At 26.8% G+C, this 26,083-nt stretch overlaps 1 protein-coding gene across 1 annotated transcript in view; it reads right to left on the minus strand.

Annotated features, from left to right (window-relative positions):
- Window positions 1-16,216, minus strand: part of LOC135931640 (uncharacterized) — a 54,581-nt gene extending 38,365 nt beyond the window's left edge. The window contains exons 1-2 of the mRNA XM_065468881.1: window positions 16,125-16,216; window positions 15,947-16,086 (exon numbers count right to left, since the gene is read on the minus strand). Coding sequence (XP_065324953.1) covers window positions 15,947-16,086; window positions 16,125-16,142 — 158 coding nt within the window. The 5' untranslated portion in view covers window positions 16,143-16,216. The remainder of the gene's footprint in view (window positions 1-15,946; window positions 16,087-16,124) is intronic.
- Between the last annotated feature and the right edge of the window lie 9,867 nt (window positions 16,217-26,083).

Genomic DNA, 26,083 nt, shown 5'->3' on the forward strand with positions numbered 1-26,083 from the left:
TGTAGCATAGAAATGTGACAATTGTCATGATCGTTATTAAGAGTTTTTTGAGGCAAGTGGGTTATAAAATATAGATTGCAATCTATTTTTACCATGTTTATAAAATTCAAAAAAACGTCAATCAAATTTAACCAATAGTGTTCTTTTAAATATTTGTCCAATGATAATCATTATGGCAATTTTAAGCCAATAGTAATTCCCATGTGATTTGTAATATGACGAATTTCTTCAAACTATTGCTTGGTTTAGCTGATAGCAATTACAAATTTAAATATATAGATGTGATGATGATGGCACTTTCAGAAATAATAGTTTATATCAAAGTAAATTTTTAATATTAATAAATAATTTTTAATTATTTTAGAGTTAGAAAATCAAACATTTTAGATTGCACAAGAATATGTTGAGAAACATGGATTTCCAAACTGCCTTGGCTCATTAGATGGCAGTGGCGTATCCAGGATTTTCCTATAGGAAGGGAAATTTTTTTGGGGGGCTTTGCCTCCAAACCCTCTTTGGCCAGCTTTTTCCTCACCTTTGGCCGGGTCATATCTTTGATCTATTCTTTTAAATTATTCATAATTCAATAATAATTATATTAATATTTTTAATTTTTATTTGAATTTTGGTTCCTTTTATAAATTAATTATTTAAGAAATTTTTTTTTTAATTTTTAAATTTAACATTTATTAATAAAGACAAATTAAATCTGACAAAATGATAGTATAAAAATAAAATTCCAAAACATAATTCTAGAAAATTCAAGAAATTTAACAAACAAGGACTTCATAATACAAAGTATAATAATAGATATAATAGAAATATAATAAATGCAAATGATAATATGAAGAAGAAGGGGGGGGGGGGGGTTTAAATAATTTAGGGAAGAAGAAGAAAATCTAGATTAATCGGCTCCTCGGGGAATGAACCTATGGCGTGTAAAATTAGATTTTATAATCTGAATTCCTATGCGTTGACGTAAGTAGTCGCTTTCTTTTGGGTCTCCTGATTACTAATTCGCGCTTATGAATATAAGAAGAAATAAAAGTTATAACCCAATTTTTATTTTAAGTTAGGTATATTATAGATAAATTTTTTTAAAAAAATATAAAATTGAAATAAAGTTTAGTGTCAATTTTTTTTTTTATAAAATTTGCTTTAAAAACTAGCCTCAGCTTAAATTCTCATATAATATAAATATATTTTTTGATTGAAAATTCTAATTGTAGTGAGTATAAAATATTGACTAGAAAATTTTTTAAAGAACAAGTTTTTATAACTTATTAAATACAATATTATATAAAAAATTTATTAAATACTATAATTATAATGTGATTTTTAATTTTCGTGGGAATTTTTCCAATTCATCAAGAATTTTCTATGTCGTTGGAAATAAATCTCTGTGGATATTTAACATAGCTAACCCATTTAGCCGAGAAGTAGTATTTTGTAAATAAGTTATCAACCTTCTCAATTTGGAAAAGGTCCTTTCATTCGTATATGTTGTAATAGGCAAACATGCAAGAATACCTTCAAAATAAATTAAGCCTCCTTATACCGATTGAGCGCATCAATAGCATGCTCAGGTAAAATAATAAACGTAGTAAATATTTATACCACAATTCGAATTCACTGATTAAATTGATTTCAGTATCAACATCATAGGAATAAAATTTTGCTAAATATTTAATTATACCAATAATGGCATCAGAAAACGAAGAAGGGTCTTTTGGTAATAAAATTTGAAGATTACCAAAGACTTGTTTTTTATCTAAAAACCGTACTTTAATTTGCGATAAAAAAGTATCTAAGAATGGAATGAAATTGGATATTTTATAAGATTTAATTCAACGTCTATATAAATATTATGAAATATTCAACTACATTCATTCTTCCTGTCCACATTTTCCTCCAAATCAATATCTTGAACCAAATTGAAATTTGGTTTTTGTAAATTTCTACATAGTATTGAGCTATAGGAAAATAATTTATTAATGCAACTAGCAGTAAGGATAAACTCTGCTTGATATTGAAAAATTTTGATGGGGCAAGGGGGAGGGGGTCCGGGGGTCGGGGTAAAATTTTTTATTATCTTAAAATAATATTTAGAAAAACAGTCAAATTTGCTATGGGGGGTAAAATTTCCCCCTTTCCCCCCCATTGGTTACGCGCCTGTTAGATGGTAAGGACATAAAAATCAAAAGTCCTGAATTTATTGCTTAGTTTAGCTTATAGCTACAAATTTATATATATAGATATGTGGTGGCATTTTCAGAAATAGTAGTTTATATCAAAGTAAATTTATAATATTAATAAATAATTTTTAATTATTTTAGAGTTAGAAAATCAAACATTTTATATTTTGAGAAACATGGATTTCCAAACTACCTTGGCTCATTAGATGGTATGTACATAAAAATAAATAATCTTGCAAAATTAGATCTTTTAAATCAATTGATATCTTTTAATTAGGTAATTTTTATGCATAAGTAAATATTTGCATCTCTCTTATCTTTTCTGAAAATTTGGCCTTTCTACACGCATTCCATAGTGTTGTATATTTTCTCATAACTTCATAATTGTAGAATGTATGTTATTCATAACTTATTAAAACATTTTTGATTAAATGTATAATCTTTTTGTTTTACTTATATATAATTTGACTATAATTGAAGTTAACCTACTATTTGTTAACTTAGAATATCTTTTTATTTTTTCTATTGTAATAACAATGTCTTAAATTTAATTTTATATTGTGTAACTAAGAAATAAATCATATGGAAGGGTGGTGTGGTTTGTTTAAAATTTAAATTAGGATAAACATTTTTTCAGCATGGTACTTTAATATGTATTCATGAATTACATATAAATACCAGGAGCTAATCAGTAGAATGATAGGTAAATCAGATATTTCCCCTTCATTTGATGATAATTTTGAAAAATTTTCCCAATAATATAAAATGGCAAAAAAAAATGTATATATTAGAAAGATTTAATTCTTATACATCAGGCCTATTTTTCTGGATCCAAGGTAAAAATAAATTATTCTGGGTTTTCCTGGACTTGGAAAATATTTTTCACAATTAATATGGACTTGGACATAGCTTGAGAATTTTTCAAAATTAATATAGTCTTAGATTCCTGAAAAATTTTTAATTTTAAATATGGACTAGAAATTGGCCTGAAGGAATGATCAAAAACCAGGGCCCATGCAACTTTCATATTCTGATTGAATTTTTAAATACATTGTGACTTATTATATATTTTATTTCAGTTCTCAACTATCAAAATTATTATGGTCTTTGGTGGGTTTGAGAAAATTTTCTTAAGTGCTTGGACCTGGCTTGGGAATTTTTTTAATATTAGGCATAGGTGTACAGAATATTTATATGGCTCTCAGGTAAAAGCTAATTTAAATATATTTTTATTTAAAAAAATAATATTCACTCTTAGTCTTAATGGGTTGGCCTTGGTCTGAAGGGAAAGATATGGTTTTTAGAGATTTACCTTCTCCAGGTTTGGGAAAAAATTTTGAAAATTACTATGGGTTAGCCAGGCTTGAGGAAATTTTGTATAAAATTATTATAGGTTGGGCTGGGCTTGGAGAATATTTTTATAAATTATAATGGGCTGGGCTTGGGGAAAATTTTTCAAAATTATTATGAGCTTGGATGCTTGAGAATTTTTTTTATTAATTATGGGTCAGACATTGGCCTAAAACAAATTTTTTTGCAGGCCTGGGCTCGGCCTGATCAAAAAACCAAGGCCCATGAAAATCTGATTTTTATTGTATTTTTAAATTCATTATGATTATTTAAATGTTTTATTTCAGTTCTCAACTACCAAAATTATTATGATCTTTCATTGGGCTTGGAAGAATTTTTTAAAATTATTATGGGATTGTACTTTGCCTGGGAATTTTTTTTAATATTAAATTAAGTGATCAGTAATGTTTAACAAATAATATTGGTATTATCAAGTAAAAGCTTTAAATTTATTTTTACTCAAACCATAGTATTTACACTTAGTTTTAATAGATTAAACCTGGCTGAAGGGGGGGGGGGGTAAAAAAAATAAAAATTGTATATTATTTTTACAAATATCAGGTAACAACTATTATAAAAGTAAAAAGAAAATTAGTTGATAAATAATATTCATATGGTTTTTAAGTTATTTTTCATAAAAATCTTACCCTGAATTCAGACTCAGTAAGATTTCGCTGTGAGTATGCGAAATTTTGGCTAACTGTGAATGAAGGGTTTTACATTTTATAGATGTAGAATTAAAATTAATTAATTAAATGAATAAGATTGTGAATCCATATATTAAAAGTTTAGAATTTAACATGAGTTACAACCCTCTTTAGTAATTTGTATATTTTTATCAAATTTTAAGAAGGAAAAAATATTTAGTAATAGCTTATACTTTCTGATCAGACAGGATGACAGTATGGAAATGTTATTATTATTAAGATGCAAAAAAAATTATTTATATATTTGAAATTTTAGTCATATTTTTTATTTGTGGAGATAGATACTTAAAAATGTTTTTTAAAAAAATTCTAAAGTAGTATAAAAATATCTAAATAGCACACTACTTTTTTGAAAAATATTGATAGCAATAGCATACTACTTTAAAAGTAGCTTTTAACAAAACTATGGCTATTTTTTAAATATGTTTTTTATAATGTTATTTTTAATATAAATATGATGTTAAATTATAAAAAATCTGTGTGGATAATAAAATTTCCTAATAAACTTTTGTATACAATAAAATATGCTAATAAATTGTAAAACTGTGATTATTTTTATGAGAATGAATTATCAAATTTTTAATATATTCAACTATTACAGAATGCTGACTGTACTAGTGGTTATGAATGGTTGGAAGCATTACCAAGTCGTAACCTAGGTAACCTCTTATCAGATGAACAATTAAGAGTTGCCATAGGCCATCGACTTGGATGTAACATTGTTCAACCACATACATGCATGAAATGTAAAATATTAGTTGACTCCAAAGGGAGACATGGTCTAAATTGTATATATAGTCAAGGCAGGCATGCAAGGCATGCAGCAATTAATTTAGCTATTAGCCGTTCTCTTACCAGGGCCCGAATACCAAACATCCTGGAGCCTACAAATTTATCGTCAGATGATGGCTTAAGACCAGATGGCTTAACTTCCGTGCCTTGGTCTTTAGGGAAATCCTTAATTTGGGACTTCACATGAGTATCTTTTTCCCAAAAAATTTAAATTCTAATCCGGTTGATATAGCCGAGAAAAAAAAACAATGAAATATTCCAAATTATATTTTTACACCGATTGTTATCTCTTCCCTTGGACATATGCTAAGTGGAACTTTAAAGTTTTTAAAAAATATAGGGGATAAGACAAGATCCTTACATCAGAACCTAAAGAATTTTATTTTTTAAAACAAAACCTTCAAATCACAATTTTAAAATATAATTACGCATGTTTTTGGGGAACTTGTAGTCCCACCTCCGTTTTTATATAATATTGTTTTATTTTATTTTATATTTGATGTGAGAAAACTATATTGAATAAAAATATGGTACTTAATAGAAAAAAAATATATATTGTTGATAATGTGGCCTGCTCCAAAGTTCTTAGACAAAAACAACCAGGCCAAACAACATGGCTTAAATTTTTATATGTTATTTTAATTAGTTTTTGTACATATTATTGTATAATTAGTTATATTATAAAAATTTATTATGAGTCAGGACAGAAACTGTTTATAAAAAATTTATTAGGTTAGTTTTGGCCTACTTATATTATAGAGGAATAAATAGAGTATTTATAAATATAAAATGGAAGATGACATGGGTTGGATCTTTTCAAAGGCTGGGAATGAGGGGGGGGGGAGTCTAGCTCCATATATTATACAGCATATGTGCCACAAGCCAAAAATCTTACCTGGTCTTTCATAATACATTACTTTGCTAAATATTATATTATTTTAATTAAATTAGTAATCATATACCGATGAAAATTGCTCCATTTGAGTCAATCTTTAATAATGGCTAACTCAATATTTCAGCCAGAAAAAAAGTGCCATTGCCTCAAATTTCACTAATAGATGTTCAAACCTTTGTGGAGAGTTGTTAAAGGATCGAATCAAAAGATCGCCGATCCGGTATTCGAGCTTAATTTTTCAATTTTCTCGGATTTAAGATCCTGACCCTAAATGGTGAATCGTGATCGAGATCATTTTTTTAAATATTCGATCCCGATCCTTTTAAAAATTTTTTACTTAAAAAACAATAAATATAATAAAATTTTGAAAATTAAATTAAAATATTATTTTAAAAAAAATATCAATCTACATCATAGTTTATCAACCACCATTCCACCAGATTTTTTATTTCAACAATTTACCAATTGATTCATAATATTTTTAATGATTTTTTCAGCCGTGAGATTATTAAACTGATTTTTTTCCCCGATTCACGCATAAAAACATGTGAAAATTAAAATATTTTCCGGAATTTAATGCATCAAAATGGCCCGAATGTATCTATTTTATATATTTGAGCAAAAAGAATTTGTTAAAATGATGGAAGAAATATTATCTTGGGCGGTTCATCCGGTGCAAAAATTTTGGAAGTATAAGTGATAATACTGTATTGTATGGATGAATCATTAATAAAAAATAATACTATATCATATTGATCAGGCAAATTTTTTTTATTTAATCATCTTTTACATTCTATGAACATCAAATCTCAATATTAATATCAATCATTAAGACTTACACTAAAGAATTTAAACTTAAAATCAGCCACCCCCCACCCTTAAAGTAATTAAATTATACTGTAGTTCTCGGGTATAGGCTCTTTTTCTGCCCCACTCCTTTTTAATAAGCCTATGAGGTTTAAGTAACATTTTTCGAAATGTTGCCCTTACAAATATGTGTGGCTTGCCCACAAACGTGTTGAGGGCTAGAGAACTGCACGGGCTGTCCGTAGCCCGACCCGACCCGACCCGAAAATAAATAATAATATTAATATCTTAAATAGTCAGTATAATTTATAATATTAATTATAAAATCATATTATTTAATATTTATCACATTTTAGGATTAAAATGTCAATCATATTAACATGTCATGTCATTATTAATTATTATTTTATAAACCTAACAACAGGATACCAAACTATTTTATCACTAAATTGTGTGTTTCCCGTGAATTACAAGATAAGACATATTTTATGTACTAAAGATAAGTTTTATTCATTATTTATTATTTATCTAGCCTATACATTGTCTTTTTTAACATTTGTTTTAAAAAATTTCCATATAAAATTTAAGATTGGGATTTGATTCAGGGGAACTTATTTCTATAATTTAAATTTCACTACCATAAATGTTAATCATCCTAGAAATTAAAAAATATTATATAAAATTGGTAATGATATTCTAAGTTACATTTATATATAAAATATAATCTTTACTTATTTCGTTTTGGTATTATTATTTTTTTATCTATCTACCTTAATATGAGTTGTAAATTTTCCAGCTAATTTTGGTTGTCAATATTTTAATATATGGCAGAAAAAAATTAGGAAATTAATACAAAATTCTCAAAGAAAATAAGATGTATACTGTGATATGTAAAATTTAAAACATAAATATTAAAAAGAATCTGTATCTGTATCTTTTGTCAAGAAAATGAAAAAGATACAAGATTCTTTTCAGAATTAAGGATCTTAGATACAGATATTAGTATCTTATTAAAAATGTCAAAATATACTGAGTACAAGATATAAAGGGATCTTGTATCATGTATCTTAGATACAAGTATTCGCAGTACTGCTCAACTCTGTTTATTTCATAAATATTTTTTTTAGATTTTAGACACAGCCATATTAAAAAAATTATCTCAATGGATGCAAAATTAAAAAGAATTGGTGAAAAGATTAAGACAAAAGAGTATGAAGTAAGGGAGAATCTTAATGGAAAATCCGATGTATGGAAGAAATTTTCATTTATATATGATGAAAACAAAGAAAAATTTAATTATGTGATTTGCATTATTTGCAAATTTATTTATGTATATAATTCAATTACAACAGGTTAGATATTTATACATAAAATATAATCTTATTAAATTATTTTAGGCACAAATCAACTAAAAAGGCATAAATGTGTATATACAATAGAGAGTAAAAATACTCAATTAACAATTGATAGCCTTTTTGGTACTGATCCCAAAAAACTCAAAAGTTGTACCAAATTAAAAAAAAAAATGTACAAAGGTGCTTACTATGCTTTGTGGACGTGATTTGAGATCATTATATACAATTCATGGGGAAGGCTTTGTTGATTGTTGCCAATATTTTATCAAAATTGGTTCAATATATGGAAATACTAATGTTAAAAGCATCATTCCAAATCCCACGACAATTTCTAGAAATTTAGTAGATACTGCTGATGGTATCCGCAATAAATTATTTCCTATATTAAACTCTTATATGAAAAAGGGTCGATGTGCTGGTAACAAATTTATGAAAATATGGTTAAATTATTAATAATTTTTTATAGCCACCACAGACCTTTGGACTGATATAAAAAAATATCATATGTAACTCTAACAATTCATTTTATAAATGATTCCTGGAAACTAAATAAAATTGTATTGTTTACATGCAAATTTGAAGAGGAAAAAAAGACAGGGGAAAATATCAAAAAGGAAATTATTAGAAATTTCACCTTGTTAGGTATTGATTTCATTAAAAATATTTATAAAAATCCATGTATTCTTTGTATCAGGATATAGCAGGGCCTATTTATCGGAAATTCCAATTATTACCGACCAAGGAGCTAATATGATTAAAGCTTTTGAAAATCATAAGCGTTTAAATTGTGCTTCTCATCTATTAAATACAGTATTGAGAAATACTTTTGATAACAAAAATATTGAATCTTGTTCGGAGATAAATCAATGTTTTAATGACTGTAAAAGTTTAGTAACGTATATGAAACAGAGTGGGTATGTTAAATTAACTTTTTATTAAAATATATCATTACATTTTAGATTAGTTAATCGCCTCGATAAAACTCTCCACATGTGTGTTGAGACTAGGTGGAATAGTAGGTTGAATATGATTGAATCGATCTTTAATCAATTTAATGACATATTGGAAATCCTCAATTCCAGAGGAGAGTCGATTAGACTTGAAAATATTGATTTTGAAATGATGAGGGATCTCATCAAGTTTCTGACGCCTTTTAAAATTGCGAGTGATGAACTTGAGAGTGATTTAAAACCTACTTTTCACAAAGTTATTTTATGTTATCATAAAATATTGAGTTTTTTAGCTAATCCTAGCTTAAACTATCAGCTAAACCAGCTTTCATTAAGATGCCGGGAAATATTGGTGGATAAATTTAAAATATGCCCAAAATTTCGGGATATGAAAATGTTATCCCGGGAACATTATAAAGATTTGTGTCAACATATCAACACGTTGATTAATGCAGAGAAAATCAACAGAGATGTGATTGAGCAAAAGTCTTTAAACAACTCACCATCTAACTCGTGCTCAACCGATAGAGTAGTAAATAAAGGTTTATTAAATTAATAATAAAATTATTTATTAAAAAATAATAAAGTAAATATATATCTTAATATTATTAATGAATATTTTTTTCTTAAGAAACTACAGAGGTGGTAGATACGTTTTTGGACTTCTCTCTATGGGAGGCTGACAATGCGTATTCTGATGCTAGCGCCAAAGTTGACGAGCTAAAAAAATACCTAGATCCGAAATTATGTATTGATGAGGATAATATTTTAAAATGGTGGAAAACAAACCATTATAAGTTTCCAAATTTAAGTATTTTAGCTCTTAAATTCCTGGCTATCCCTGCTTCGTCGGCTAGCAGTGAAAGGGCGTTTTCAGCTGCTGGTAGGGCCTTTGAGGAGAGAAGGACTCGTTTAAAGCCAGATAAACTGGACGCCTCTTTATTTATATATCATAATTATTCACTTTGTGATAATTTTGATAATGATATTGATGAGGTCACGGCCGTCAAATAAACTTTTATTTAAGGTGGCTTACAGAGTTGTTAAAGTAGCGCGCTATCTTTTTTGGTAGCTATAGCTAATAGCCGCTACTTTTTTTAAAATTATTTAATTTTTTAGCGCGCTAAATGTAAGTATAAACATGAAAATTTAAATATAATATCATAATTAATTATAATTTTTATAATTTATTATTTAATTTTGAAATTTAAATATATTTTCAATTTTTAATTTATATTTTCAATCTGTGTTAATAATCTAAAATGGCATCGCCCATGGATATCCAAATCCTTGAAAGTGATTCAGACATGGAAGATTCAATGGAAGAAAATGTACTTAATAGCTCTAATAACGATTTCCCATTCCCTAGATTTGAAAATTTTTTTAAATAAATATTAAAACAAAATCTGGATTCAAATTCCTGTGCTTAAAATTTAAAAAAAATATATCATCAAATCAATCGAGTAGCTATAACTAGGGATGTAAATTTCCCGGGAAACTATATTTCGGGGAAATTTCCCGGGAAATTGGGGAAAAAACGGGAAATAATGAGAAAATAGGGAAATAACGGGAAAAAATGGGAAACTATCTTTTTTATAATACTTTACAGGTCAATATTGATTTTTTTTTATGTTTTATTGAAAATATATAGATTATAAACATTATAATTAAACAAATATAAATTATTTTCAACTAATTTGCAATTACTTTACATGTTTTATTTGAAATATTATATATAGACTAAATAATATTTAAACAATTAATTTTAATTAGTTAATTATCTTCGTTTATGAAACTGATTCCAGATCAGAGCTTGAAATTCTGGAATCCAGCAATTTGTCATTTTCTGAAATTTCCTTTTCCATAAAATGTAGATTGGCTCTTATATAAACTAATTTGCGAACTTTGTCATTTTTTAATCTATTTCTAGATTTAGAATGAATATTTCCAAAGGAGGACCATATTCTTTCGGATGCTGCACTTGTTGATGGTATTGATAAAATTTGTATGGCTAGGGTCGATATGTATTGATTGCAACATAGACCTAATAAAATATTGAATAACACAATTTTAAGATTAGAAAAAGAGTTAAGTTATTGTTTACAGAAATATAAAAGTATTTAACCTTTCCACCAACTCACTGGATCTGTAAATGATGCGCCTTGCCAAAGACTTGCTATATTAAAAAAATCTTCCCTTGCACGATATTTGTATAGGTTACTATTACTCTTGCAATATCTAAATCTAGATATCCAGAAAATCGGTTAATAATATCCAACCCCTTTGCAATTTCATTGTCTCTTAAATTAAATCCACAAAACCTTGGGTCAAATATATGAGCAGCATAATGAATGTCCCGACAACAAAAAATTTTTCGGCTTTTGATAAACTGCTCTATTTCTAAAATCTCGCTCTGCGACAATATATTTGATATTGTTTTATAAGCGTTAAATGTCTCCCTAATATGAATAAACGCTTGAGGGACATCAGATAAATTGGCTTTATCTCCTTCCACTATCTCTATTTGCGTAAATATGACTTTAATAAAATTATATAGTTGCATTAGATCATTTAAAAACCCATCGTTATCAAGAAGAGTAAGTCTCTTATCTCGATCAGTAAATATATCAAGAATAGCCATTTCCTGTAAAATATCTTTATTTTTTAACAAGCTATTTATCATTAAAACTATACCTGCCCAACGAGTTGACTTTAGGGAAACAATTTTATTATTATTTCTTAGGAGTTGTTTTTCTTTTAACGTTGATAAAAGAATATTGTTAGATTTTAAATATTTTTAGCTTTTGTGACTAAAATTTGAATGGATAATATCTTGCTATGTCCTTTACAAGTAGATTTAATCCATGAGCGGCACATCCAATGCATTCAATAGTTGGGTATTTCAGTTTTACAAGGGCCCATGCTTTTTCATATTACTTGCATTGTCAGTTATTATGGTGTTGATTTTTAAAATTCCTACTTCTTCAATTACTTTAATAAATTTGTTTGATATATATTCACCTGTGTGCATGTTAGATCCTGTGTGAATCGATTTATAAAAAATTGGACAGGGGGTTGCTAGAATAAAGTTGATAATGGATTCCCCCCTCTTATATTTGTCCATCCATCACTAATTAGAGTCAAATTTTTACTTTTGCTTAATTTTTCATTGATTATATGTTCAATCCTCTTAAACTCACTGTCAAGATGACTGTAAATACATTAATTAATACTAAAAATTTTCAACTAAATTTAAAACTGTGAAATAAATTAACTATAAATATTCTCTATTAACATAACTTAAAATTTCATATATTATTTATAAATATTCTCTATTAACATAACTTAAAATTTCATATATTATTTATAAATTTCATTGGTATTTATTTATAATATAATTATACTTTTCAGACTAGCTATTTAATTTTAACAAGTATCTTATAAAATTTTGCAAATGTAAATAGGGAAATTGACATAATTCAAAAACAAAACACAATTATAATTTATGATATGAACCACGAGGAAAAAATGATTTTATAAAATCTAATAAAAATCGTATTTATATTATCATAAGATCATTTTCAAAATTGGGAAACTGTTAATATTATAAAAATCATGTTGATTTAGGCAAAAATTATAAAAATTGGGGAAACTATAGGGGAAATATGGGAAATTTCCCCTGTCTTACATCCCTAGCTATAACCTGAAGAAATACCTAAAGGTAAATTGTTATTTTTACATTATAATATTATTTATTTTATTAGACTGTTCACGCCAATTGCTAAAAGGAAATAGAAAAACATATAAAAAATTTTGGTATAAGAGAATCTTCATTCAAAAAGACAAATACTATCCAAACCAAATTAACTGATAATAAACATGCCAATATTTCACAAAAATTGGCTGATAAAGTAATTGTTGATTTTATTATTGACACAGTTCAGCCATTGTTGGTTGATAATCCATCATTTACTATGATGATTAAAACTTTATCCCCTGGCACAACAGTTTTATGTCGCCAGACACTTATGAATAAAATAGCCGACAACTTCAAAGTGATGAAAGATGTTCTAATAGTAGAGTTATCAGATATATCTTATGTATGTACACCGGCAGATAGTTGGACACATAACAGAAGGTAAAAACTTATTTATATTTATAAATTGATCTGATTAAATATTTTTAGAGCTTCCTTGCCCTCAAGTGCTAGTGTCGAGAGATTATTTAGCAAAGTAAAGCTTATACTTTCTGATCGTCGCTCTAGACTTTGGGATGATAATATTGAAATGATATTATTATTAAAATGCAACAAATTAAAATAAATATTTATTTATATTGCTTAATTTTTTATAATCTAAACTAACTAATTTTTATATTTATAAATGTTGATTTTTATATATTATTTATTATACATTTACATTATAAGCAAAAAAAAATAAAAAAAATTTGTTTCATTTGTTTCTAAAAATTTTTTTATAAAAAGTATAAAAGTAGCTAAAGCTACTTTTGAAAAAAAGTAGCTAATAGCGCGCTACTTTTTTTGACAAATAGCGAAAGCGGTAGCGCGCTACTTTTAAAAATAGCGTTTAACAACTCTGGTGGCTTAACTGAATAAATACACATAAAATTTTTTTTGGTTATTATAATATTAAAACTTAAATTGCAAAATTTTATTCGGGTTGGGCTTGGGTCGGGTTGGACTAAAAAATGTGTGTTCGGGCTTGGGTCAGGCTCGGACAAAAAAAATTTTAAATTCGGGATCGGGTTGGGCTCGGGTTGAGAAAAAATTACTTTGCAGTTCTCTATTGAGGAATCCTCATATTTTTACTTTTACACCCAAATTAAATTAGTTCCAATTAGATGGAAATGAGGAAAGCCTAGCGTAGCTCTGTTGAACCTTCAATGCTAGAGGGCAAAAGTGCTAAATATCACGTATCACATAATTTACCAATTTTTTTATACGAACAAGTTATATTTATTTATTAATTAAATTATAATAAGTTAAATAAATTCTAGGTTTTAATAATGTCCTCCATTATAGATTTAGAAGATGATACATCTACTTCTATTGATGTGACAGCAGATATAAGAATGAGAATCTTTTACCATTTCATAATTTACGTAAGTATTTTACTTTATGTGAAACAGATGGAAGTAACCATAGAATGATTTATGCAAAATGCTCTTTATGCAAAAACAAAATATCTTCTTCTGATTAGCAGTTCAAACCTAAAGAGGCATTTAGAAGTAATTAATTCTTTTAAAAATACAATTATTATTTGTGAAGATCATAACAATATGCATATAATAAGAATTATTTACAATAAATAATAAAATATTTATTGATGTGTAAATCTTAATTATAATAATCAGGAATTTAATATTATTATTATTATTAGCCCATTCTTAGCTTTGATATGAAAGGGAGACTAATATTTTTAATGGGAGTTGAAATTAATTTTTAGTATTTAAAACCCTCCAAACACATATAAATAATATACTTAACTTAATATATTTAACAAAATTTATGTTGAACCATTTATTCCTAAGTTTTTAAATGCTAAAAAAGCCTCATTTTATTCATATCATATGAAAATATTTTCTCAAAATCTTTTGCCCATATCATCTTGGGCAGCTTTTAATGATAGACAATTTTAACTTAAATTATTAATATAACCTATATGACCCTTTTAACCACATGTAAATAATATAAATTTGTGTTGAACCATTAATTCATAGGTTCTTAAATACCTAAAAAGCCTCAGTATTATTCATATGATAGAATATTTTCTCACAACTTTTAATAAAAATTTTAATAAGCCATCATAGGCATTAAAAATTATTAAATTTAATCAATATTATACAGATGATTGGTCAGGCCTGACTGTAAAATTTGAAAGGGCTAACTTTTGCAGATACCTGATTTATATGAATGAACACTTATTTAATAATAAATTAATTATCATTTATTAATATAGATTTCGTTCACTATATGATGACAGTAATATATTGGCATCAATAATTCACCCAAAGTTTAAGCTCAATTGGCTTTTTATTAATCTGCCACAAAATTTGTTGCTAAAAGAAAGGTTAATTGCCCATTTAGAAAATATATAGGGTCAACCATATGCAGATCCTTCAAATAAGGGCATGGATGAAATCGATACCTTTTTGGGAAAAATTCGTCACAAAATGCTTTTTCCATTAAAATTTTTTTTTTTATTCTAATGATGATTCTGTGAATATTTTTAATAATTAGGTTAATTTAAAAAAAACATTTATTGAACATAACACCTTTACCATCAAGCGCTCCTAAACATATACTTAATGAAAAACATGGTTGTTTAATGATGATAATTTAGGAAAAAATTTATTATTAAAGGCTAATTTTAATTATAAATATATATATTCTAATTATTATACTTATATTATATTATTCAATTACAATAAATTTATAGCATATTTAATTAATTTTTATATTAGTTAATTTTGCATCGATCAGAAATTTAAATTAGAAAGGATGGTGATCGTGAGTGCGATCCTTTTTTTTAAAAAAAGATCAATCCTGGATTTCGATCTTATTTTTTTCAAAAGATCGTGATTCGATCTTTTTAAAAGGATCGATTAACAAGCCTGCCTTTGTGCCATCTATGATCAAAATCTTCAGGCTTGCGTAATATTTTTTGGACAAAATATTGAGTTCACCATTTAAAAAAAACGGCTCAAATAGAGCAATTTTGCATCACTATAGTTATAGATATGAATCAGGTGGACTAAGCAACCCCCCCCCCTTCTATATTATAATCCCATCTTCACAAATGATGTTTAATTTTATATCAAGAAAATATATTTAAAATATAAGTTTATAAAATTTAATGCAAAAATGAAATTATACATGTAGAATCTATGTATCCCCTTGAATATAGGTATCTTCTTAAGATTGATTTGAAGTGAAAGAATGTCAAAGTCGTTTATCAAATCGTTGTTTTCTTTTTTCCTAATATGTCCGACATATTCATGTAAAGCACCGGATATCTTTTAAGATTTAGATATATCATTTTTAAATATTTTACTTTTTCCATATCAAGCATGTTTTGTTGTTGGAAGGTGTGATCACGCTAAGTTTACGAGATGTATATATAATATATAAGTTGATAGATCGTCACCTGTCACCTGTCACCTAATGACTTTTGATGATAAATTTTTTCAACGAACAGATGTACCGTTAAGAATTGTTAATATATATTATATTAATATTAAATTTAATAAATAAATTTTAAAGGAAACAATTATACTTTTAAAAAATAATATTATATTCTGTTGTGATAATTGGATGTTATGATTATTTTTTTTGTCTCTAGTATTTTTCTATATTTATTTTAAAAGTTTTTCTTTTATATAATTAAAATTTGAATAATTATTTAGTATTCATTATATAATAAAGTTTTAATTTAAATTTGAATAATTATAATCAAACGATGGTTATGATGCAATTTATAATTTTATAATCAATGCAATTTATATTTCTAATCAGACGATTGCTATTATTAAATTTATAATTTTTGCAAAATAAAATAAGACGACTGTTAAGTTTAATTATTGTGCTGTAATTATACAAATAGACATTTTATTGTAATATATTAATTAATTTAATTTTTAAATTTTTTAAAGGATTAAATAAAACAACTTAAAATAGGGTATACGGCAACACCTGGCATATCTCTAGAGATATTCTATACAGCTGTTAGCTTGTTTTCAATATTTATCTAATTGTTCCCATATATAATGTTTCGTAATGGATTTCATTGATATAATACTCGGATGTCCAGTATGCAATATATGTAAACTCTTTTTTGAAGTGAGTAAGGAATGATTAATCTTCCATTCCAAAACAAAATACTGTCTATTTTCTATTTTATCTATTCTTGTTCTAAAAGCTTGTAATTATGGTGCTTGATTTTGTATATTTATACCATTTATTAATTTTTTTACTCTTCTTAAGATTGGATCTTTTGCGTTTCTTCTCTAAGTTCTTTTCTAGATATAGTTGATGTGACATAAGTGAGATTTATTCACTGTTTTATTTTCGCTTGTTATTTTATCATAATTTTACTCCATTGGATTTCGCGATAAAGCATCTGCAATTATAGAATTAGGGTCTTTCTTGTAGATAATATCGTAATCATATCTACATTATAATTTTCCGATGTCCTCACTACGTCATCGTAACGTCATGTCATCGCTACGTCATGTCATCGCTACGTCATGTCATCGCTACGTCATGTCATCGGTAAGTATTTATTTATATTTTTTTTATTTGTTGATTTTATTTATTTTTATTTTTTTCTATACAACAGATGATCCTATAACTTAATTTTCTATGCAATTGTAGGATGCCATATTAAAACCTTAAATATTCTTATAATTTATGATTACAAAACTTTACATTGGATGTCAAAGTAATACATTAAATATATCTAATTACAAAATTTTACAAATTATTAATATTTTATATAGAAATTCAATTTAACTTGTACGTCAGAGATTTTTTCTCCATAACTTAATTTTTGGAGTTATCTTCAATAATACGAGGTAATATTTGTTATTATTATAATAATATTAGCAAACCTGATTTTGTCATGATTCTTTGTGTATTTTATATTTTAACAGTCTTTTTTTATAATATTATATTTTCATGTACGTTTGTAATATTGCCGCAGAACAGTAATAACTCATAAATTAATTGGTAAATCAGATATTTCCCATTCATTAATTATAAATTTAATATATCCAGGCTTGGGAATATTTCTTCAAAATTATTAAGGGTTGGGCTGGGCTTAATTATAAATTTAATATCTCCAAGCTTGGGAAAATTTTTTCAAAATTATTATAGGTTGGACTGGGCTTAAAAAATATATCTCAAAATTAATATTGGCTTGGTTTTTAAAATTATTAGGGAATGAGGTGGGCTTGAGAAAATTTTTTAAAATTATTAAGATCTTGGATGCTTGGGAAATTTTTTCCAATATTACAAAAAATGTATAAAAATCATTAAGCATTATTACCAATGACATATAATATACCTAGACTGACGATTCATTCATTAAAATGCATTTTTAAGCGACGTTAAAAGCAAATCAGCTGGACCCGCCATTTTGGTAACCTATACCATAATTATTTTATTGAAGATATTTAATTTAACATTAATATTTTCTTAAAAAGTATTTTAATAATTTATGAATGATAAATATCTTTTTTATTTTTATGGAAGTAGACTATGACCTATTGTTGTGCAATATCATGCAATTCAAAATCTATTAATAATAATTGTTCCTATATTTTCCAATTATCACAATGATCATATATACATAGCCAATTTAACAGTTTTATCAAGGAAGGTTAAATACCAAGATATATATATTCAAAAATTAAAAAAAAAAATGAGGGCCTCATATAAAAGGGAAATTAGAAAAAATCAGAAAATTATTGATTTAAAATCCATTATAAAACAATTAAAGACTAAAAATTTGATATATGGTGAAGGAGAGGATGTATTAGAAATTTTTTTACAGGCATTCCTTTAACCTTTGTTAAAACTCAATTACGCAGTGGAGGCGTAAAAAATCCACGGAGAATAAAATATACCTCGGAAATGAAACAATTTGCATCAACTGTTCATTTATATTCCCCAAAGGCTTATAAATATCTAAGTTATCAATTCTGCTAACCTTCAGAATCAACACTGAGAACTTGGAGCCGGCAAATTAATATAAAGCTAGGTTTTTCTTTATAAATAATAATAAAAATAATTTGATTTTAGGTTTTTTTGATGCTTCCTTCAATAGAATTAAAAGTTTTCAATCAGAATCAAAATTTCAATTATACACCATATTAAGCCTTGATGAAATGTCTATTCGTCATCATATCCATTGGGATAAAAAGGAGTACCATGGATATGTCGATATAGGCAATGGAATAAAGCCATCCGATTCTCTTCCTGAGGCTAGGCAAGCCCTTTTTCTCATGGCGACATGTCTTAATGGAACATGGAAAATTCCAATAGGATACTTTTTAGTATCAAATGTTACTTCAGACTTGTTTGCAAATATAGTGACTAATGCACTACATTTACTACATGACACTAGCACCATCTGTAAAGCTATAGTTTGTGATGGTCTGTCAGTAAATATAAAAATGTGCCAACTACTTGGGGCATCTTTAGTATGTCATTGATTATTACTTAAGAAGCTGCTATTAGTGAAAATAATTATAAATGTACAAATATTTCTATTATAACATTATATTACAATATTCATGAGTATTGGATATCAAAGTAATACATTAAATATATCTTTTTTACAAAATATTACAAATTATTCATATCATCATTAATATTTTATACATTTACTCAATAAAATACCAACAGTCTTAATTTATTTTTAAATAGTATTTTTTTATAAAATCAAAATACAATTATAACCTTGATCATAGTACAAAAAAAGTATAAAAATCATTAAGCATTATAAAAAATAAATTGTTAGAATTTACATAGTATGATATTATTTTATAATTTAAACAAATTTATATTATTTAAGCATCCTATGTATTTTAAAGCTATCCATTTTGTCGGGCCGCACAATATGTTCTTTTATCTCTGATGAATATTTTGTCTAACTAATTGAAAAATATACAAAGTACATTAATTTTAATATTTAACTAAATTAATATAACAATTTATAAGGATCCTACTTTTTTAAATCTATCCATTTTGTCAGGCCGCACAATATGTATCCCTGCTGATTATTTTGTATAACGCACAAAAAAATATACATAGTATACATTATTTTTATTACAAATAATTTTATATATGATTTTATATCTATTCCAAAAAATCGATTATTTTTTTATAATTTAAATAAATTTATATTATTTTAAGTATCCTACGTATTTTTAAGGCTATCCACTTTGTCGGGCTGCACAATATGCCATTTTATCACTGATGAATATTTTGTCTAACTAACTGAAAAATATACAAAGTAAATTTTTATTATTTAACTAAATTAATATAACAATTTTTAAGGATCCTACTTTTTTAAAAGCTTACCATTTTGTCGGATCCACCATTTTTCTATTATCCCTGCTATATTTTGTATAATGCTCAAAAAAATATACATAGTACATTATTTTTATTATAAATAATTTTATATAGGATTTTATATCTATTCCAAAAAAATATTACAATATTTGTTTTTATTCAATTAAATTATATATTTATTCTTAAGGATCCTACCTTTTTTAAGAATACTCCTTTTTATTCTTTCAATAAAATAACTAAACGGAGTTTTCTATTTTTAGAATTTTATATTTATTCCAAAAAAAATACATATTACGGTATTTTATATTATTTAAATTATTCTATACCTATTCACAAGGATCCTATTTATGGTATTTTATTTTAATTCTACCTTGTAAAATTAACTTGAGAATTTTTTTTTTACTATAGAAAACTATCGCCATCTTATTTCCTCTTTATAATTGTTCAAATATTGATATATAAGCCATTAATAATGAACAAATGCAAAATAAACCTTCAGAATATCATAATAGGCTTGATTAGTCCCCCAAAAAATTTTTTTGATGATAGCCCTCCAACTACTAGAAGTATGTATCTAATATTGACCCTAGTGATCTGCATCGGGCCTAGTTTTTCCCTAATTTTTCAAGCCCGGCTCGGCCCTAAATTTTTTTAAAAAGTTTTACCGGCCCGGCCTGAACCCGAAATATATTTTAAAAAAATTTACCGGCCCGGCCAGGCCCGAATCATTTAAATATAGAAATTAATTTTTATAATTACTTAAAATAAAAGACATAGGTTATATAGCATTTAGTTTCAATAAATTAAATCAAAAATTATTATTTTTCATAAAAAATTCAATATAAAATTGATAAATTTAGATATATTTAATAAACTTTCCAAGGTCCGCCCCGACCCGGCCCGAAATTTTTTTTAAAATATTAGGCCCGGTTCAAACCCGATTATTATAAATAGAATTAGGCTTGAGCCCGGCCCGCTCGGGCCGGGTACTGGCCGTAACTTTGCAGATCTCTAATTGACCCTGGTTTACATTATTTAAATGTTTGTTTAATTTCAACAATAGTTTGTTTACAGTTTTGCCTAATTTCTTTATTTGTCTAGGCTAACCCAACCTTTATCCCTCACATTGCTGCAAAACATGATGAATCTATTATTAAAGATAAGCAAAGAAAATAATGACGATTAAACAAACGCCTTACCCGTTCTAGAGTTACTGGTAGCCAAAATAATAAAGAACTACGCTTGAAATGAACTCCTCTAGAGGTTTATTTTGTTTTTTTTTTATCTTATGTTTTATATCTATGTTTATTTTATTTTCACCCAGTTTTTTTTTATCTTATGTTTTATATCTATGTTTATTTTATTTTCACCCAGTTCTCCAAAAAATATTTCTATCACCACTACTACAATCCCTATGCCACCTCTGCCTATTTTTAACAAATATAAGCATTCCGTACTATCATTCACTTCACTAGGAGTTAATATAAATATTACTTTATCCGATTCTCTGAGAATCTTTCATGAATATTTAGAGGAATGTTCAAACTTGAATGTACAGTATAGCCAATTTCATCAACTTTATTAACGGAAAAATATGCAGTAGTTCTGTCGTGGCCTTTATAATAATTCATACGACCGTTTTATGGTTGAGTTAACATTGTCGTTCATGATTCTATTTTAGAGGGGGATACCAATGCTGATATTGACAGAAATATCATTGCGTTCTTCTTTTACCAGTATCCCAAGCAGGGTTGCCATGTCTCCCCCCATCAGTGGGAGACTCCCGCAATTTTTTAGATTACACGCAGACATCTCTCTTCCGCAAAACTACCGCAATTGGAAAATTCCCGCAAAAATCTACCACAATTTTTTAAATTCCCCCGCAATTTTTTTTAAAATTATTTTAACGTTTTTAATAGAGAGACATTAATTGATTATTTATATATTTTTAAAATAAATTTTAAATATTTATTCGAAAAACATGTCTAGTTTGTAAATTTCTTTCTATCCTGTTTTATTTTTATCCAATAATAAATCAACAACATTTCATTCATATAAGTCAGTACAGGGGAGTGTATGAACATTGATTGCAATACAAAAATATTCTCAAAAATAATAAATAATACAGATGAAACTACATTTGCGGAAATCGTATACATCTATTCATGTAGTTCAACATTCACAGCTATATCATCACAATGTGGGTCGAATCTTTTTCTCGTGATATTTAACGACTCCAATATAAGTGCAAGCCTTACTTGTGGCAGAACAAAAATGAGCAAGGCTATTACAAGTGTTTTAGTACCTGAATCCTAGAGGTCAATTCTAGACGATTTGAAAGATGGGCATCAATATGCAATTCTAACAGATGCATCTAATAAGGGAAATATTAAAACATTTTCCTCGATCCTTCGCTATTTCAACAAGAATAAAAACATTTCAATAAAACTGTTAAAATTTTTTCCTCGGATAGTGAAAAATCCAACGATGTAGCTAGCCACATAATGGTAAATATAGCTAATTCAGGGTTATCAATGATTTGCATGTCAGCTTTCTGCGCTGATAATGCCTCTGTAAATTTTGTCCAAAACCAAAGTTACCGAATAGGCAGCACAATAATGAATTAATACAATTGGCTGTATATGCCATATATTACATAATTCTTGCAAGAAGGCAATATATGTACTATCTGTGGATGTCGAAATAATTGTGATGAAATGTTTTAACGAATTTAGTTCATCAAAAAGAGTTAATGAATTAAAAGAGTTGGTGAAGTGGTCTGACTTGGAATGGTGTGAGTTGTTGTGATATGTACCTATCAGGTGATTATCATTAATACCTACCATCGATAGAATTTTAAAATTTTACGAACCCTTAAAAAAATATTTTTTAAATAAAGATTTTAAAAGCTGTCCTAAAATTTTGAAAAAAATTTCGAGTATGATGGCAGAAGCATATTTGGGATTCGTTTCACATGTAGGAAATTTACTTCATGCAGTTAATATTCAGTTGCAATCAGAATATTCTTTATTAAAAACGATACACAAATCATGCTATGTTCATCTCTACAGTTAAAAATTGATAATAAATTTTATGGCGCTATTGCTAAAAATATTATATTAAAATGTTCAAATAATACTTCTAATTAATACATTTTTAAATGAAGCAGATAATTTTATTAAGACAATTTAGAATATTTACAATCAATATTTGATTTTAATAACTCTATTTACAAATGTATAAATATTATGACCTTGGAACAGAAACCATCAATTGATAGTTTTTATAATATAATAAATTAAAAATACCGAAAGACATTGATGCCTTGTTTGAGGAGATTGTAATTCTCTCTATTTTTTATGATTCGCCAAAATACTTAAAGTTCGATGGTTAAAAGCATAGGAGAAATGGGTAGAATTTTTTCGTAATAACGATAAATCCCCATGCTTGGAAAAAATATGCGAGTATGTCTTCTCCTTACCTCATTCTAATGCCTCATCCGAGCGCATCTTTAGCCTGATGAGGACTGCCTGGAAAAAGGAGAGAAATCGGATTGCTTTAACAACATTAGAGGCCGAGCTAAAGGTTAAACAAATATATATTATGTCATGCCAGGAATTTTATAAATATCTCAATAACGACGGTAAACATTTAGTTCTATTATTTAAATCTCAAATAAAATATAATTAAGTTTTAGCAATGGCGCCATAAAATTTATTGTCAAATTTTAACTGTAAAGATGAACACATCTTCAGCATATTTTTGTGAATCTGTTAAGATTCTTCTAATTGCAACTACACATTAACAGCATGCAGTAGATTTCCTACATGTGAAATTATTCCTAAATATACCTCTGCCATTCATTATTGAAATGACTTTTCTTTTATAATCTTTATTTAAGAAATATTTTTTTAAAGGTTTATAAAATCTTAAAATTCTATCGATGGCGGGTATTAGGAACATATCGCAACCAACATTGTGCTGACTCAATTCTGTAAATACACTCTGTTTTTACCAAATTCACTGTGGCATTATCAGATCAGAAAGCTGACATGCAATTTATTGATAATCTCGAATCTGTTATATTTACCATTTTATGGTTAGCTATGTCTTTGGACTTTACGCTATTTGAGGGGAAAAAATTTAATAGTTTTATTGAAAAGACCTTAATTTTGTTGAAATAGCGGAGGATCAAGGGTATTTTAATCCTCATAAGATGCATCTGTTAGAATTGCATATGTATGCCTATCTTTCAAATCGTCAAGAATTGACCTCCAAGATTTACATCCTAAAACATTGATGATAAGCGTTGCTCATTTTTGTTCTACAAGTATAGGTTTCATTTATATTCGAGTCGTTAAATATTATGGGGAAAAGATTCTACCTACATTGTGATGATAAGTATCTCTGTGAATGTTGTACTACAAGATAAGTGATTACAATTGCCGCAATTGTAGTTGCATCTGTATTATTTCTTATTTACGGAGTACCTTATTATGTATTTAAACGTGATACGTGATAATTAAGCGCCTATCCCTATAATGTTATACACACACACGGTAGATTTCCAATTGCTGTCGTTTTGCGGGACATTCGCATAAAATATATTTAATTGTAAAATTATAATCGTTTTTTTTATAAAATTTTATCTTGTTTACATTTTTTTTATATTAAAAAAGATGTTGGTTTTTTTTATAAATTAATATATTTTAATAAATCAAGATGTTATTTTATTTTGAAAAATAGTTACCGATTTTGTATTTATATATAAAAAAAATAATAGGCGGATAATTAAGCAATTCAAAATCCCTTTTGTAGCAATTTTTATATTTCTACCGCAATTTTCATATTTCTCCCGCAATTTGAAAATTTTGACCTGGCAACCGTGTCAGGACTTAATGTGATTTGTACACTGCTTTGTTAATCCTTCATTACTTTCATCTACAACCCTAAATGATATGAAATTATACATTAATTATTTCCTCTCCAGACGACCGCCCAGATTTATTTTGTCGCTTTTTCCATCAAAAATTAAAATGTCAACAAAGATTTGCTCTTAATTTTATCAAATACATAATAATTAATCATTATTTTTTTTAAAAATTATCCTAAATTTATATGTCAATATATCTTAAAAAATATATAAATAATTTGCATATAAGTTTCATTAGTGTTTAATGGCATTTTTGTAATTTAGATAGATAGCATTTTTTTATTTTACTTAACATAAAAATATATATATCCCTTATCAAATTCTTTGACAAATAATTTCGGAAATGCAAGACATATATTAAATTTATCTGAAAAACAATAACCCTATATAATAAACAACGATTTATTTTTTAGATATAATTTTAATTGATCATATTACAAAAAAGTATAAGAGTCGGTTATTTTTATTTTATTTGTCATGATTCTCTAATAAGTGGTTTGCCAGGCCTTCCAAGTTTCCCTTAATATGGAATTTACATGTTTTTTTTTGCATATTAGACTAATTGGTAAATCAGATATTTCCCCTTCATGTGATGATAAATCAATTAAAAATTTAACTATCTCCGAGGTGGGAAAAAATTTTCAAAAATATAATGGGTAGGACTGGGCTTGGAATTTCAAAATTAATATTAGCTTGCACCTGACTTGGGAATATCTTTTAGAAATTATTAAGGGTTGAGCTGGGCTTGATAAACTTTTTTAAAATTATAAGATCTTGGATGCTTCCTAATATTGTGAGCTTGAACCTGGCATGACATCTATCGTAAAAAATGAAAATCTCATTCCCCGTCATTTTTGATGGGCTTTCTACTAGTGCTAATAATTTATTGGCCCAACGTAATAACTTCTGATTTGTTAATAAACTTAAATCTCTGTTATCATATATCTTTATTAAAGGTTTATGGTCCGTTCGTATTATAAACTTACTAAATGGTTTTGGAATTT

Source organism: Gordionus sp. m RMFG-2023, chromosome 1, assembly GCF_954871325.1.
Source record: "Gordionus sp. m RMFG-2023 chromosome 1, tfGorSpeb1-WG-v2, whole genome shotgun sequence".
Classification (NCBI taxonomy): domain Eukaryota; kingdom Metazoa; phylum Nematomorpha; class Gordioida; order Chordodea; family Parachordodidae; genus Gordionus; species Gordionus sp. m RMFG-2023.